A 14183-nucleotide genomic window follows, 5' to 3' on the forward strand; every position below is an offset into this window, starting at 1 on the left:
TTGTACAAGTTGTTTTATCACACTTCTTACCAATGCTTGAGAATGTTTGCATGTTGGACCTGATTTTTTCTTTTTTCAGTGAAACAAAATGTACAGTGAAAACAGAGAATAGAAATAGACCACTGTGAGCTCTGACTCAAATCATAAAGCATGTTTATGGAGCAGGCTATTGCAGGGGGCACCCTGAAAGTCTCAACTTTCCTTCCTGAGAGAGATGAGGAGGTTATAAATGTGTGTGAGGGAAGTCAGGAATGGACAACAGCTCACGCATAATATTTTACGTTTTCTTTTTGCAGACCAGGTGCGGTTTTGTTATACCTTTCCTTTTTAACAATTGAAATTTGGAAAGGTGCCCCCTAACTGGGAGGAGGGGGCTTTTTTTCTTTCACTCTCCTGGGATGCTGTACTGAAGGAGTCAAACTACAGATGGCGCGTCATCCTCCCTCTGCTGGGAGGAAAACATGAGCCATTACCCGTAAGTGTCTGTCAGCTTGTTCTGTGGTGGGTGACTGCAGCCGTGAACAACTCTGCATGCCCACTTTTAACTCTTTTTGCCCCGGATCGGCACTTCCTTTGTCTTGACACTACGGTAGAGCCCGAAGTTGGTTCACTAAGTGCAGAATGTGGGACAATATTTGCCACTAAAATATGACGTATACAGCAGAGGAATTTGTGTAAAATGTCATCAATGTTCATTTGTACCAGCAAGTCAACACTGCACTGTTTCTGTGTCAGCTTTGTGTCTGTGCAGTAACTGATTTCCCCTCGATATCTGCCGTCCTATGTAAACCAATGAAGCCTAGGTGTAAATTCAACCTGGGAGACTAATTTCAGCATCACATACCTCCAGCCAATGATCGCTTCTGAGAGGGCCACACCTCCACCTCAGCCATCAGCGTAAGAGCCGCACCTCCATAGCAGCTGATCATCGCCCTCGGTCCCGCTTTTAAGCCCCAGCAATCATGGTGCGCCGCGACCCACCTCCACCCCATCTCCGCCTCTTCGATCCACGGCTTCTACCCGCTGCAGCTTCACGGGTCTTCCATACCACCACCAGTGTCCAGGCTCCGGGGAAGACATCCCTAACTACAAGCTGCTCATCCATACTGACTTTCATACATCGATGTCTACCGCCGGGGTCTGATCACCAAAACTAATATACATATATACTAATATATATAAATACTAGTCGCTGCTTTTGTCTGTTTGAGTCTATCCAGGTTGAAATGCAAGTGAAGGGGCGGGCACTATTCTTTTCAAATGTATAGTTCACAGCTCCGGTCACCCATACTGCATCGCCCTCCTGCCATCGGAAATGAATGGGAGCTGGCTACTCTTTCGCCCCTGCAGCTGCGGATGTGAGAATCTGACGAGAATGCAGGAAGTGAATAAAAACAAAACTAAAGGAAAATCAATTGTACGATATAATCACGAAGACCAAAGGAACCTATATGGGCCTTCAAGTTTAAGGAACCAATCTTCCACCTGGTGCAACAACAGCGTTGCTAAAAAACTAAGTTGGTATCTTGTGTACAAACAATGGTGTGCGCCAGTGTTTTCGCCAGTGGCCTGAGGGCACCACTTAAAGCTGGGAAAATAAGGGGTGAGCGGGGTGGGGGCACGGTTAGCTATAAGTACTGACTACATCAATCGCTTGCTGCTTCCCCTTTGGTCTCTTGTTCTTTACATTGACATCGTGTGCATTACGAACAACATACTATTTCTCCCACATAAACACTGTCCATCCCAAGAGAGAGAATATATCCATGGTCCCGCTGGTCAGCGCTAAAAAGCGTGGAGTAAAACACAAGACTGTTTTACTGTAGGGAATGGATACAAGGCGTCTAAAGAGTTAAAGACTAGCAATGAGCATGGAAAATGAAAAAAAGCATACACAATAAGAACCACACTTATCGATAAGAGCCAGTCAGTTAAAGCTCATGTTATTATCAACATACTGTTGTGTTGAGCTTTTCTTGAGGAGTGGCCCCCCGCTTCCACAGTCTGGACTTTATTTACACTACAGTGAGCCTCATGGTAAACGGTAACATGCTGAAACTCCATCACAGAAGGCTTTTGTTGAGCCGCACAAATGTATACATCCTTTCTCAGAAACGTACATTCATGTGGGGGCCTCGACCCCTGGGAGCGAGGGGCCCTCACCTTCAGGGCTAACCAGGAGGAAGAAGGGGCCCCAAGTCATAAAACAAAAGCACCCTGGTGAATGTACGTCTCCGGACTGACATGGAGACGTGTAGCTCCTTGCAAGTGACCAGAAAGCCAGTACAAATGCGATGGAACCAGTCCAAGTTCAGCGAATTCCAAAGACAAGCTCCATAAGTGATTTTTCATTTGGACGTACCCTTGTCACACATGCAGACTTGGTTTGTGAGCTAAATGGGATCCAGATGAATGTGCATGGTCGCTCATCCAACCCTGCTTTAAAGCTCCATCCATCCAGCTACACTTTGCCCCCTGCCTGCACCACGCCTTCCTGTTCAGGGGTTTCTCAGAAAGGGTACACAACAGGAAACCTGCTGAGGACCAGCGCTTGTGTTTGAGTGTTTGCCTGTAGTGCATAAAGTTGCAAAAGCATAAAACAGTGGTGTCCAGTGCAGTGGCCTCTTCTGGAGGCCCCAATGGTTTTCTAAGTTTACGACGGAATCAATTTCTCCTGTGTCTGGGTGAGATTCTTCTCAGCACTCCTGTTTTCCATGTTATCACAAACCATACATTGTACGGCATATACAGTATTCTGTAGTAGGTTAATGCTTGAACCTCCTGAAAATGGGTCCTCAGGCTCTGCAGTCACCCACTGCCACTGACAGGCTGTCCTGAGACGTTTCTAATGGATGATACAAATGCAGATGACAAGTTTACCAACAATATGCCTAAAAATTAAATAATTTTAATTCGATCATTTCATTATTGCACCAGTTCTGGTTCAGAGGTTGTTGTTTTTTAAACATTTAGGCGACATTTAGGCGAATATAGAAAAGTATAATACTTTTTTCTAGTTGTGCTGCAATGTCGCATTGACTTGTCTACTTACCAGGGTGAACTCTATTGAGTCACATTATTACAGAAGCGTAATAGCTCTTGGCCATTTTTGTGACGCCAAAGTAGCTCATCAAGGTTCAAGGTTCAACTTTAATATTGTCCCGAAGGAAACCAGTGATTTTATCTGCTCCTTTGACCAACTTCGTCGGTCACAGAAAGAGCACTAAACCAACACACAAAACCAAATGTTAAAGGGGGGGTATTATGCAAAATCGACTTTTTCAAGCTTTACATCATGTTATTATGTCATTCCCTCATTAAAAACATGCCTGAAGTGTTGCCTTGGCACATTCACGTATTTTTGAGTAATCTGTAAAAACTCTGATGGCAGCCATTTCAGGGATAGGTTTGCCTGAGTCCTCCTAGGAACGCCCCCACCTCCTGGAGACGCCTCCGAGCTTTTGTCACCAGCCGAGTAACCAACCGCTGCTCCTCAGCAGAACCCCCTCCCCACTGATGCCACAGACAGCGTGTGGAGGGGGCGTGTCGGAAAGAGTCAGAGGTTCTTAAAGAGACAGAGGCCTATTTCAAGACATTCACTACAGCCATTTTGAGAGAGCAATTTTATACAAGGCAGTTATTCTAATTTACTGCATTTACAGACCAACAGAAGGTTTCGTCATCATTTTAGTGTGCTATAGACTGGTGCTATGTGATTGAAAAAAGCATAATACCCCCTCTTTAAAACTGACTCAATAAAACACTGATACAAAATAGTCATGAAGACCTTACACACTCTAAATGAATTCATTTTTTCTGCACCTTTTTGCAGATAGCACCAGTGTTGGCCTCATGGGGTAAAAAGACATTTGGAGACTCCTGTGAAAGTGAAACCAACAAACCTCACATAGGAAGGCCCCGTATAGACTTTTATAGATGCTCCTATTCCCTGAACAATGATACTTGTTTACTAGTCATGGGCTAAAATCCATCCTTTGTCCCACTCATCCACAACAAGTCGTTCCTCTCACAAACCAAAAGGACCTGAGAATCGAACCCAGGACTTGAGCAGGGGATCCAGGTCAGCTCTAACTGACTTTTTAAGCCTTTTCTGTGGTTGAAGAAAACTTGTCCACAGGTTTTGGCCGCGCTGTCTTTCATTTAAACAGGCAATGTTTTGTTTATCCATTAATAAAAATCTCTATTTTCAATGACAAAGCATCAAATCAAAGTCCTCGGAGCTGCTCTTTCAGTGAGAGAGGCAGTTCTGCATCATCTTTTGTTATGAACTGTCCCTGTTGAATAAATAATGGTATTGGTTTAAGAAGGGGGATCAAACAGCGATAACAAATAAAACACTTAATTTCTGAATACTCATTGCATACTACATACATGCATACTACATACAAGCATACTACATACAAGCATACTACATACATGCATACTACATACAAGCATACTACATACAAGCATACTACATACAAGCATACTACATACAAGCATACTACATACAAGCATACTACACACAAGCATACTACATACATGCATACTACATACAAGCATACTACATACAAGCATACTACATACAAGCATACTACACACAAGCATACTACATTCAAGCCAGTGTAAAAAGAATGATATTTCAGAAGTAGGTCAAACTGAATTGTACTTGGACTGGTACTGGTTCCCCCTACCAGACCATCACAGAGGCAAATAATCTATATGCTTCTTGGTGACAACTGTCCAGGGTATACCGCTCATTACGGACCACTGCTGCCTATGACGGGCTGCTATATCATGGCCCTACTTTCTCCTCGCTGTCCTTAAGAAAACCTGTCTTTTTCCTCGCAATTCTCCCCACGGCCATATCCAGGGAGAGCAATCAGAATTCATGAGCATGTTTCCATCAAGTATGTATGTCCAATTTATGTATATTTCAGAGTTTATGATATAGCCTTATGATACCCCACAGCCTGGAGCTGCAGAGGCAAACGGAAAGCTCAACCTCACACTCTTCTTTACGGGGATGGCTAATTAATGTGTCTCTTTCTGCGCATGGTTGCCCTACTTTGGATGTATGTACATGCATGTACATGCGCAATATGATGCGCATTCTTTAGTATTCCTCCGAGCTCCTGCGGCGCGCAAAGTTCAGGATGACTCACTCACTCTCACCTTAAAGTAACTTTGGCCTGTATGTTAACCACAATAGATAAGGTTTGTAGAGCGTATAGGGGGATTTCAATAGGACCGGATGTGTTCAAATTGCATCTACGTTCAAGTTTAACATCCTGATTGTCCTGTTGTGATATGTTGAGCGTTCACTCAAAAAATGAAAAACAAACAGATAATCAAATGATGGTAGCTTTGAACTGAAGGATTATTGGGCTTTCGAGCGAAAGCTAGCTCATATTGTTTATCGGGTGGTCAGTTGGGGCTGGTGCATAAGGCCTGACAACCAACCCCACACATCGTTACAACCAGCCCTGTACATAGCGCTCATTGTCACTGTCGATTTTCCTGTCTTTGAGGGTCAATGACTGTTCTGTACAATAAGATATAAAAGAGAAAGAGATGCTGACTTCAGCTTCTTGATTGGCTTTTTGGAGGAAAGGAGAAATGTCCAAAACACTTCAGTACTTCTGTCAACAATACTGTGAGCCAAAGTTACACCCTCGGTGCGGTGACAGTGTAGCATGTCAATATGCAAACAATTCAATGTAATGTTTTACTCCCAGATTAATCAAAGCCACATCACATTTCACCCAATAAAGAGCAAACAATACAAGCATTTCATTTATTACAGATATTTTTGTTGTTGAAAATCACTAAAAACACACAAACCGGTGTGTTTGCTGTTATCCTCTATTAACATCTGACTGTAACTTTACTGGGAGCAGGACGTCTCCAGCTCATCTCCATGGAGATGGCCAAATTTGAGATTTAAGTTGGTCCAAATTCATTACCAACTGCAATAACTGCATTTTCTGTGTCATTAGGTCATTAGGGGCAGGTTGCCCCAAAAAATTACGCAGCGCGCCTTTAAATTAGCTCAGTCATTTAATATTTGCTGAGTCAATTAAACTGAATAATTAAAATGAAATGAATTTCACTCAAAGCATAAGTTGAAGTTCATCATACAGCTATGGAGTACGTAATACCGGTCAGTTTTGCAGCTGTGACCTGTGCCTTGACCTGTGGAGTCCCCCAGGGGTCAATCTTGAGACGTCTCTTATTCAACCTGTACATGCTTCCAATGGGTCAGCTAAACAGCAATAATGTGTCATACCACAACTATGCAAATGACACTCAGATCTACGTGTCACTGACGGCTGGTGAACATGCACCTGTAGATACTCTCTGTCACTGCATCGAACAGATCAGTTGTGGATGCAAAACAACTTTCTCCAGCTAAACTCAGACAAACTAAAAAAAAAACGCCACATCAAAGCAATAACATCAGCAGCTTTTGACCATCTGAAAAACATGGCTAAGATCAGAGGAATTGTGTCAAAACCAGACTTAGAGAGACTTAACCATGTGTTTGTCTCCAGCAGGTTAGACGACTGTAACGGCTGCTCACTGTCCAACAGCTGCAGTACATCCAGAACGCTGCTGCTCAAGTCATGAACCAGGAAATACGACCATATTAGTCCAGTGCTCTGGTCTCTGCACCGGCCTCCTGTCACTCAGAGAATATAATTTAAAACAGCTCTGCTTGTGTACAAGTCTTTTCATGGTTTAGCACCAAAGTACATCTCTGACGTGTTACAGCCGTATGAACCATCCCGGACCCTGAGAACTTCAGGGAGGGGTCTCCTGGTGGTTCCCAGAGTCAATTATAAACACATTCAGTCAATAATAAACACGTGTGTTTCAGTTTCATGCAGCTAAAATCTGGAACAGTCTTCATGAGGATGTGAGACAGGCCTCAACTCTGACAATGTTCAAATCCAGGCAGAAAACAGTTATTTTTACCCGTGTTTATGACTGAAAGTATTTTATCTGCACTATTGCCTTTTACTGTATTAATTAATTTTATGCTGATGTTTTATTGATTTTATCTGTTTGCTTTGAATTGCCTTGTGTATGAATTGTGCTCTACAAATAAACATGCCTTGCCTGTTAATGAACAAGACAAACAAGGAGAAGATGGTGAAAGACATTGGTGGACTAGAAGGAGCTGCGCAGGAGGAAGGAGGAGGTGGAGGAGCTGACGTGCAGAACACCACGCTCTGAAACAGGGACAAACCCGGGAGGCGCTGCACCGTTTCAGAGGAGCACTGAAGGCAGCCAGGTTTCTCCCAGGTGCTACGGTTTCCTCTACCTCCGAAAACATTCTGGTCGGGTTGGCCCACAGCGGCGGCGCAGCTCAGTCACAGCGGCTCAGGACTAACCCAACACCTGAACGCAATTATGTTGTACATTTGTACAAAGACAAATAAAGCCCTTACTTACTTGCTTACACACACACACACACACACACACACACACACACACACACACACACACACACACACACACACACACTACAGACACAAACTACATTCGCTTCGCACATATGCAAGGTTGGTGAAGTGTCTTGCCCAAGAACACGATGATAATGTCCACTTGTTGTGGCTGGGGTTAGAACCGCCAACCTTTCCACATGTAGGATAACCCACTCTGAGCCACTGTTACCCATGATAATGTCATTAAGAGATGAGGTAAGTCCAGTGTTCTCAATACCAACAGGAGTCAATGTCATTTGGAAGGTCCCCACATCTCAAGAAAAAGAAGGTCAGCATAGTTAAAAAACGTTTTATTGTATGAAATAAAATATGTTCGTAAATTAGAACAGTGTAAAAGTTGTGGTTGGGATATGAGACAGACTCTGCCCCCCAGTACGGGACATCAGTGTCGGCTCCGTGAGCTGCGCCCCTTGACGAACCGAACTTCACAACAGTGCTGAGGAGCAGAGACGCGGTCCAATACCTCAATGTCACAAGACACACAAAGACCGTTTACAAATAGAACCATGCGGACAAATCATGTTAAATGAAATAAATATTTAGTAATGAGTGAGGCGTGTGAGGAAGGCTGTGTACACGACAGAAGAGATTATTCCTAAATGGACCTGTGTGGAGGTGTGAGTCTTTGTTGTTGTTGTTTTAACCCAGATACTTTATATCAAAATTGTAATAATGTACTTTCAAAAGATCACTTTGAAGATGGGCATTCAAGTATGTGTTTTTCTAACTACTATAAAATTTCAACAACAAAACACCCACTGCACACATTTGTCCTGACCTGAGAATCTGCCTGTGAGACAATGATGATACATTAAATGAAGGAACACAAAAAGACTATAGCAAAATGGTATGTTAGGACCAATACCAACTTCTGTTAATGGCATTTTGTTCAAAATGCACTAGACAATAAGGTATAGTAAAAACGAGTCAGCATGTGGTAACATTATTCAGCGTTTTTAGAAGTGAACTAGACTTCTAGTGTCCTGCTGCCTTTGTCGTTGTTTCTGTACTGATCCAGCCAGTCTTTGAGCTCTGAGATGCGATAGCCTTCTGGTCCTCTGCCTCCCTGGTACACTATTCTCCCCTCGAGCAGGATGTACAGTCTGTCAAAGAATGCTCCGTAGGCGGCGTTGGACGCGTTCTCCATGCTGTCCACCACCACCAGGCAGCCGGGGACCTCGGTGCGCATCAGGCGCGCGGCGTGCAGCCTGTCCTCCAGACACTTGTGTCTTGGGATCTGATATGGCGCGTCCGTGCTCATCCACCCGTCCGAGGGGTGCGCTTCCTCTATGTACACGAGCACACAGTCCGCGATGTCCGCGTTCTGCTGCACGACGCTCTGGAACGCTTTGAGGCGCGCCATGAACGGAGGTCAGGTGCAGCTGCCAAAGTTGAGGATGAGAGGTCTGTTCTCTTTTGCGTAGTCCAGGATGCGCGAGCTTCTGTGGTCCAGTTGAACCACCTCCGTGTTGGGCGCCCCCTGACCGAGGTGCGCTTCTTTGAGAAAGTCTAGTTTATGTCCGTGCCACACCGCTTTCAGCGACTCCAAACTGAACAGTCGGTTCGAGTCAGAGATGCAGAGTGGTGGGTCTAAACATTCCTCTTCCTCCTTTATCTGTAAAAAGACGCGTTTCCTGATGCAGAGAAAGTCCAGCAGCCAGAACATAACCGCGGTCATAAAGAAGCGGGGCAGGAGGACCAGGCACACCACTGCGCTCTTCACCGCCTTCATTGTTTTTATTCTAATGTCCCACCGACCCGCGCTCTTCCTTGCTGTTTTCACAAACTTTGCCCTGGCTTTATAGCACCGGCAGACTCGAAGGATGCACACCCCGCCTCCGAAGAGGACCCATGGCCTCACATGGCGGGGATTACCTTCTGTAAACTCCACAGTTTTGAGTGCCGGCCAAAAAAGCGCGAGAAGGATGCGCTGGAGAGTTGTTCTGTCCTCTGGAACCGAAACCACTTCCAGAGTAATGTGTGAACTATGCGCTGCTGCCCGTGCGTAACAAGTGCGTAAAGTGCGTGACGCGCACAAGGATGGAGTGATGTAGCCTCTATATCAGTGAGTCTCCAACAAAAATCTGTCGCCAATACTTACATAAACCCTATTTGAACAAAGACAAACGTCATCTCTTCTTCCTAAAGGATAATACATAGAAGTCTATTCGACTACAAAGAAGATTTTGCATGTCAGCCACTCGTCAAACACGCCAACAGCATATGCTCAAAACTTGTGACAAGACCATGAATCTATGAATAAAATAGTGCGTGCAAAAATAATAGAGGGGAAAGATCCGGGTGTAGTGTCGCTCATTTCCCACCAGATGGCTCTCAACCAAAACGGAACAGAATCCATAACCTGAAGTCAGTGGCAGTGCGTCATAGCAGTATCTGCCCGTGACGTGCTTTATGGCTGAACTCAGTCAGGATACAGTAGCCTATATATTCCAGTGCTTGTGAGCAAGACAAAGGACTCACTTACCCCGTCGCACTTTCCTTTTTTTAATCCAGAGACTCGCGATATATCAGTTGAAACATATCTGCTTCTATTTAGGATAGAACTAAATGTTCTCTTATTATTGCATATCTATGTTGTAATAATGTCCTCATCATATGTTCCCACATATTGCTGTGATGTGTATGTCTGACTGTACATTGCATCATTACATAGCAATGTTTTCCTTGGACCTCCAGTCTTATCTAAGTCTTAAAAGTTTGTTTTGTGTTCTCTTGCCGTGTCCCGAGCTCCATAGCAGCGTTTCTCATTGTCATTGAAAAAGTTATGGAAAAAACACAATAGAGTGGAACACACGTTTTAAATAAGAGAATGGACAGATCCTCTAAATGGATTGAAATTTCCAGCATCTTTATTTTGAACACGTATAACACATTGCTAAATACTCGTAATGCAAGTGTGGTCGATCAGCGCCAATGGCAACCACCACCAATTACTGGCTACATTCACACAGGAATGTCATTGTGTCCTTGAGCAAGACGCCTTACCCTCCGGACACAATGACAGCGGGAACCAGTCTGAGACTTTTTGAATTGCAGAGCCAGTAAAAAATAAAATAAAATAAAATAAAATAAATAAGAAAGGCCAGCCCATTACCCTATTTACATCACACAGAGAAATGGAGTTTCTGAGCGTTGTCCAGCTATTGTCACCTGAGCAAAACAGGGAGAGGTGCGCCCTCTACTGGCACTGGCATATAGTGGAGGTGAGGTGCTGTAGGTTCCACCTCATCTTCTGTTCCCCATTGACTGAGACATTCACTGAGCATGCCATCTGTTGGAGCCGTGTCCTTGAGGTACTTATGGATCTTGGATGATTCATCCTGGATGTGGCTACAGCAGATCCCATGAGATACATCAGACATATCGGTCCAGAAAAGTGCAGTTCTAGGAACAGCAAAGATACTGCGCAGAACCCTCTCGCTCCCAGGAGGATTCGAGCTTGGAGGAAAAAGAGAGACCCCCCGCGGAGGGTGAGGGAGAGTTAAAAACAAAGAAAAACTTCCTCATCCGGTGTAAGATGCTAGTCTCGCCAACCAGACTCCGCTTCTTTACAGAAGAGGTCACCTGTTTATTAATTAATACACATCGGAGATTAGTCTGGATGCCAGGCTAGTAAGATGCTGGCAGGGAAAGCTTACATGGAGCGCCATAACCAAGTGGCTGGTATAGTGTACAGGAACATCTGTGCAGAGTATGGGCCGGAAACCCCATGGTCAAAGTGGGAAGCACCTTTAAAGGTGGTAGAGAATGGCTAAGGCAAGATCCTGTGGGACTTTCAGATACAGACGGACAGAATGGTACAAAGAGCAGAGGAAAGCCGTTGAGGTCGACATAGCAATACCAAGCGACTTCAACATCAGGAAAAAGGAACATGAGAAACTAGAGAAATTCCAGGGGCTCAGAGAAGAGCTGGAGAAGGCCCTGGAGGGTAAAGGCATCAGTGGTGCCCGTGGTCATTGGGGCACTCGGGGCAGTGACCCCCAAACTGGAGGAGTGGCTCCAGCAGATCCCAGTGCAGATCCCAGTGCAGATCCCAGTGCAGATCCCAGTGCAGATCCCAGTGCAGATCCCAGTGCAGATCCCACTGCAGATCCCACTGCAGATCCCAGTGCAGTTCTAGGAACAGCAAAGATTTTATGCAGAACCCTCAATCTCCCAGGCCCCTGGCAGAGGACCCGAGCTTGGAGGATAAAGAGAGACCGCCCACGGTGGGTGAGGAGTTTTTTTAAATTATTATTCTGCCACAATGTGAACATATTTACAGTGTATACAAATATATGAGAAACAAAAGAAAACCAAAAACAAAATTGGCATTAAAAAAAAGAAGCTGTATATTACTGTTTGTGGGTGTTTACTAGACACATGCATTAATATAATAAACACAAATCATATCAACGCTTGTGAGCAACGTTGTTGTAAAAGCCTGAATAAAGGACATTTCATTCAACATTAAACTTTTGTTTAACTTGTTCACTTGATGCTTATCTTTCCCTGGCCCGTGCATTAAAAGCTATCGCCTGCCTGTTTCATCGTCCCCCCTTTGTGAGCCCACAGACACAGTACAGTACACAGTGTACACATGATGAACCTCAGCCGACTGTGTAATAGCCCGCTCCAAGTGTGAATGACTGGCACTCGTCCAGCGTCTATCCTGCTCCACTCTACACTAAGTCTGTCGGCCTGTCCTCACCTGAACCTAGGGCCCAATGAGTTTAACTTACCTGTGCATCACAAACCTGGCTGTCAGCACGATGAAAGGTCATTAACCAACTAATCTGCTAATCCAACAAACGCATAAAGTAGCACATTTATCTATCAAGCCTCATGAACTGAGCCGATTACTGCAACAGCAGTGAATGAAATATTGTAGTCCTGTATACCTTTGTCACATGTATAAGCTGTATGTATGAATGAATGAAAGAAAAACAAATATTATCTCATTTATGTTTTGGGAACACATACACAAAACATTATCACTTAATAATGGACAATAGCTCACATTATTTTCCTCAGTGAATTTGTTAAACTTGTCCTTTGCTGAGGCAGCCTTCTATACATTTCCCAAAAGTCTAAGATTAGATTAAAAGTTTGCTCCATCAATTCTGCTCTAATAATCTATGTGCTGAAAGTGTGAGTCTGGGACATGATGAGAACACTGTGAATGTTTGCAGTACTTTCTGATCTATGCATTATCAACCCCATGTGTTGTCGGCTTTAAGTATCTGACGGAGCTGGTCCAAGGTCTCGTCGGGTCGAGTGTGGCTGAGCAGACGGCGCTCGTGACTCAAGCCGATCCATTGAATACACCAGTTTGACATCAGTGCTGTTTCGCCACATACTTTTGACATCACTGCGGGCCTGATGTATGGGCGATGCGAGCCAGCTGGGCTCTCCACAGAGGCGTCAGGGGATGAATGCATAGATATCAGAGGAATGTGAAAGAAAAAGAATGTGCTGGACTTTGCTTTGGATGTCACAAAGTTTCATATTGTTTCGCATCAAAGGCATCTCTACTTTTATGTTTCGAATACTAAATCCATCGGATTTAGATACCCAAAGCCCTATTAATCATTCTTTCCTCTCACTCTTTGGACAGCCAGGTTCCTGTCCTTCAATGTGGGTGGGTGGATTTGAAATATGAGTATGAATAAATCTTTGTAGTTTTCGTTGTGTGAGAAAAAAAAACGAGATTTGGGTTGACTTCCTCTTGAAAAGCTTCCATATCCTTTTCCTTGTAATGTGATGGATTGTGAGGATGTGAGAAATGTACACTCTGTACTATGAGGAGGCTGATCTACAACCTAATACAGCCACAGCAAGAACCCTGTTTGGAATATCAATTTGATTTACTGTCTGTTAACACTGACAATAAACTGCCTTTTCAAAATTCATAAATTCATTACTCTTTACTATTACTCCAGAGAGCAGCTGACATCATCTCCAAGTATTCAAATTAGAAGTGTTTAATGAACTACTTGGCTCGCTGCCATCTCATTTTGGCTCTCCACCAGATCTAAACCGGGTCTATACCAGGTCAAGTTTGGACTGAATCAGGCCTAAACTGGGACAAAACCAGGTTTAAATTGGACTAAACCTAAATAATGAAGCTCTTAACAAGGGCTAGCCCAAAGTAGAAAACATGAAAAAAAAATGTACCCTAAATTAAACATAATCTCAACCTGCAGTGTGGTCTGAGCACCTCCTGATGCAGCCCCCCTTCCACCAGTGGTAAGTTTTTGATGACATGTTTATTATAAGTTGTAAATTACTCTAGTTGAATGAGTGCACGTGCATTGTGAGCTGCCTATAGCGCTGGGGGATTTCATCATATGGAGTCATGCATACCATTCCATCACCCAGTTATTGCTCCACAGATTGGTCCCGGGTCAGGTGAGTTCACTGTTCAGTTTGACGTTACAGTAAATGGAGAGCCACAGGGATGCTGTCAGTCATCTCCAGCTCTCTGTGACTCAGAGAGAAGGGGGGGGGGGGGTTGGTCCCATAGGTTGGTCTCACCTCAACTGACTCTCTGGATGTAAGGGGAAGGGGGGGGGGGAGAGAGAGAGGGAGGGAAGGAGAGGGGGTGGGAGGGAGAGGAAGAGAGAGGGGAGAGAGAGAGAGAGGGAGGGAGGGAGGGAGGGAGGGGGAGAG

At 44.4% G+C, this 14183-nt stretch overlaps 1 protein-coding gene across 1 annotated transcript; it reads right to left on the reverse strand.

The window, feature by feature from the left end:
• Positions 1-7792: 7792 nt before the first annotated feature.
• Positions 7793-9382, reverse strand: dio3a (iodothyronine deiodinase 3a). Its single transcript, XM_079573168.1, has one exon. It carries the CDS (start codon positions 9241-9243, stop codon positions 8479-8481), a length of 765 nt encoding a protein of 254 aa, XP_079429294.1. The 5' UTR covers positions 9244-9382; the 3' UTR covers positions 7793-8478.
• Positions 9383-14183: the final 4801 nt, after the last annotated feature.

Source organism: Gobius niger (genome assembly GCF_951799975.1).
Source record: "Gobius niger genome assembly, chromosome: 16".
Classification (NCBI taxonomy): Eukaryota; Metazoa; Chordata; class Actinopteri; order Gobiiformes; family Gobiidae; genus Gobius; species Gobius niger.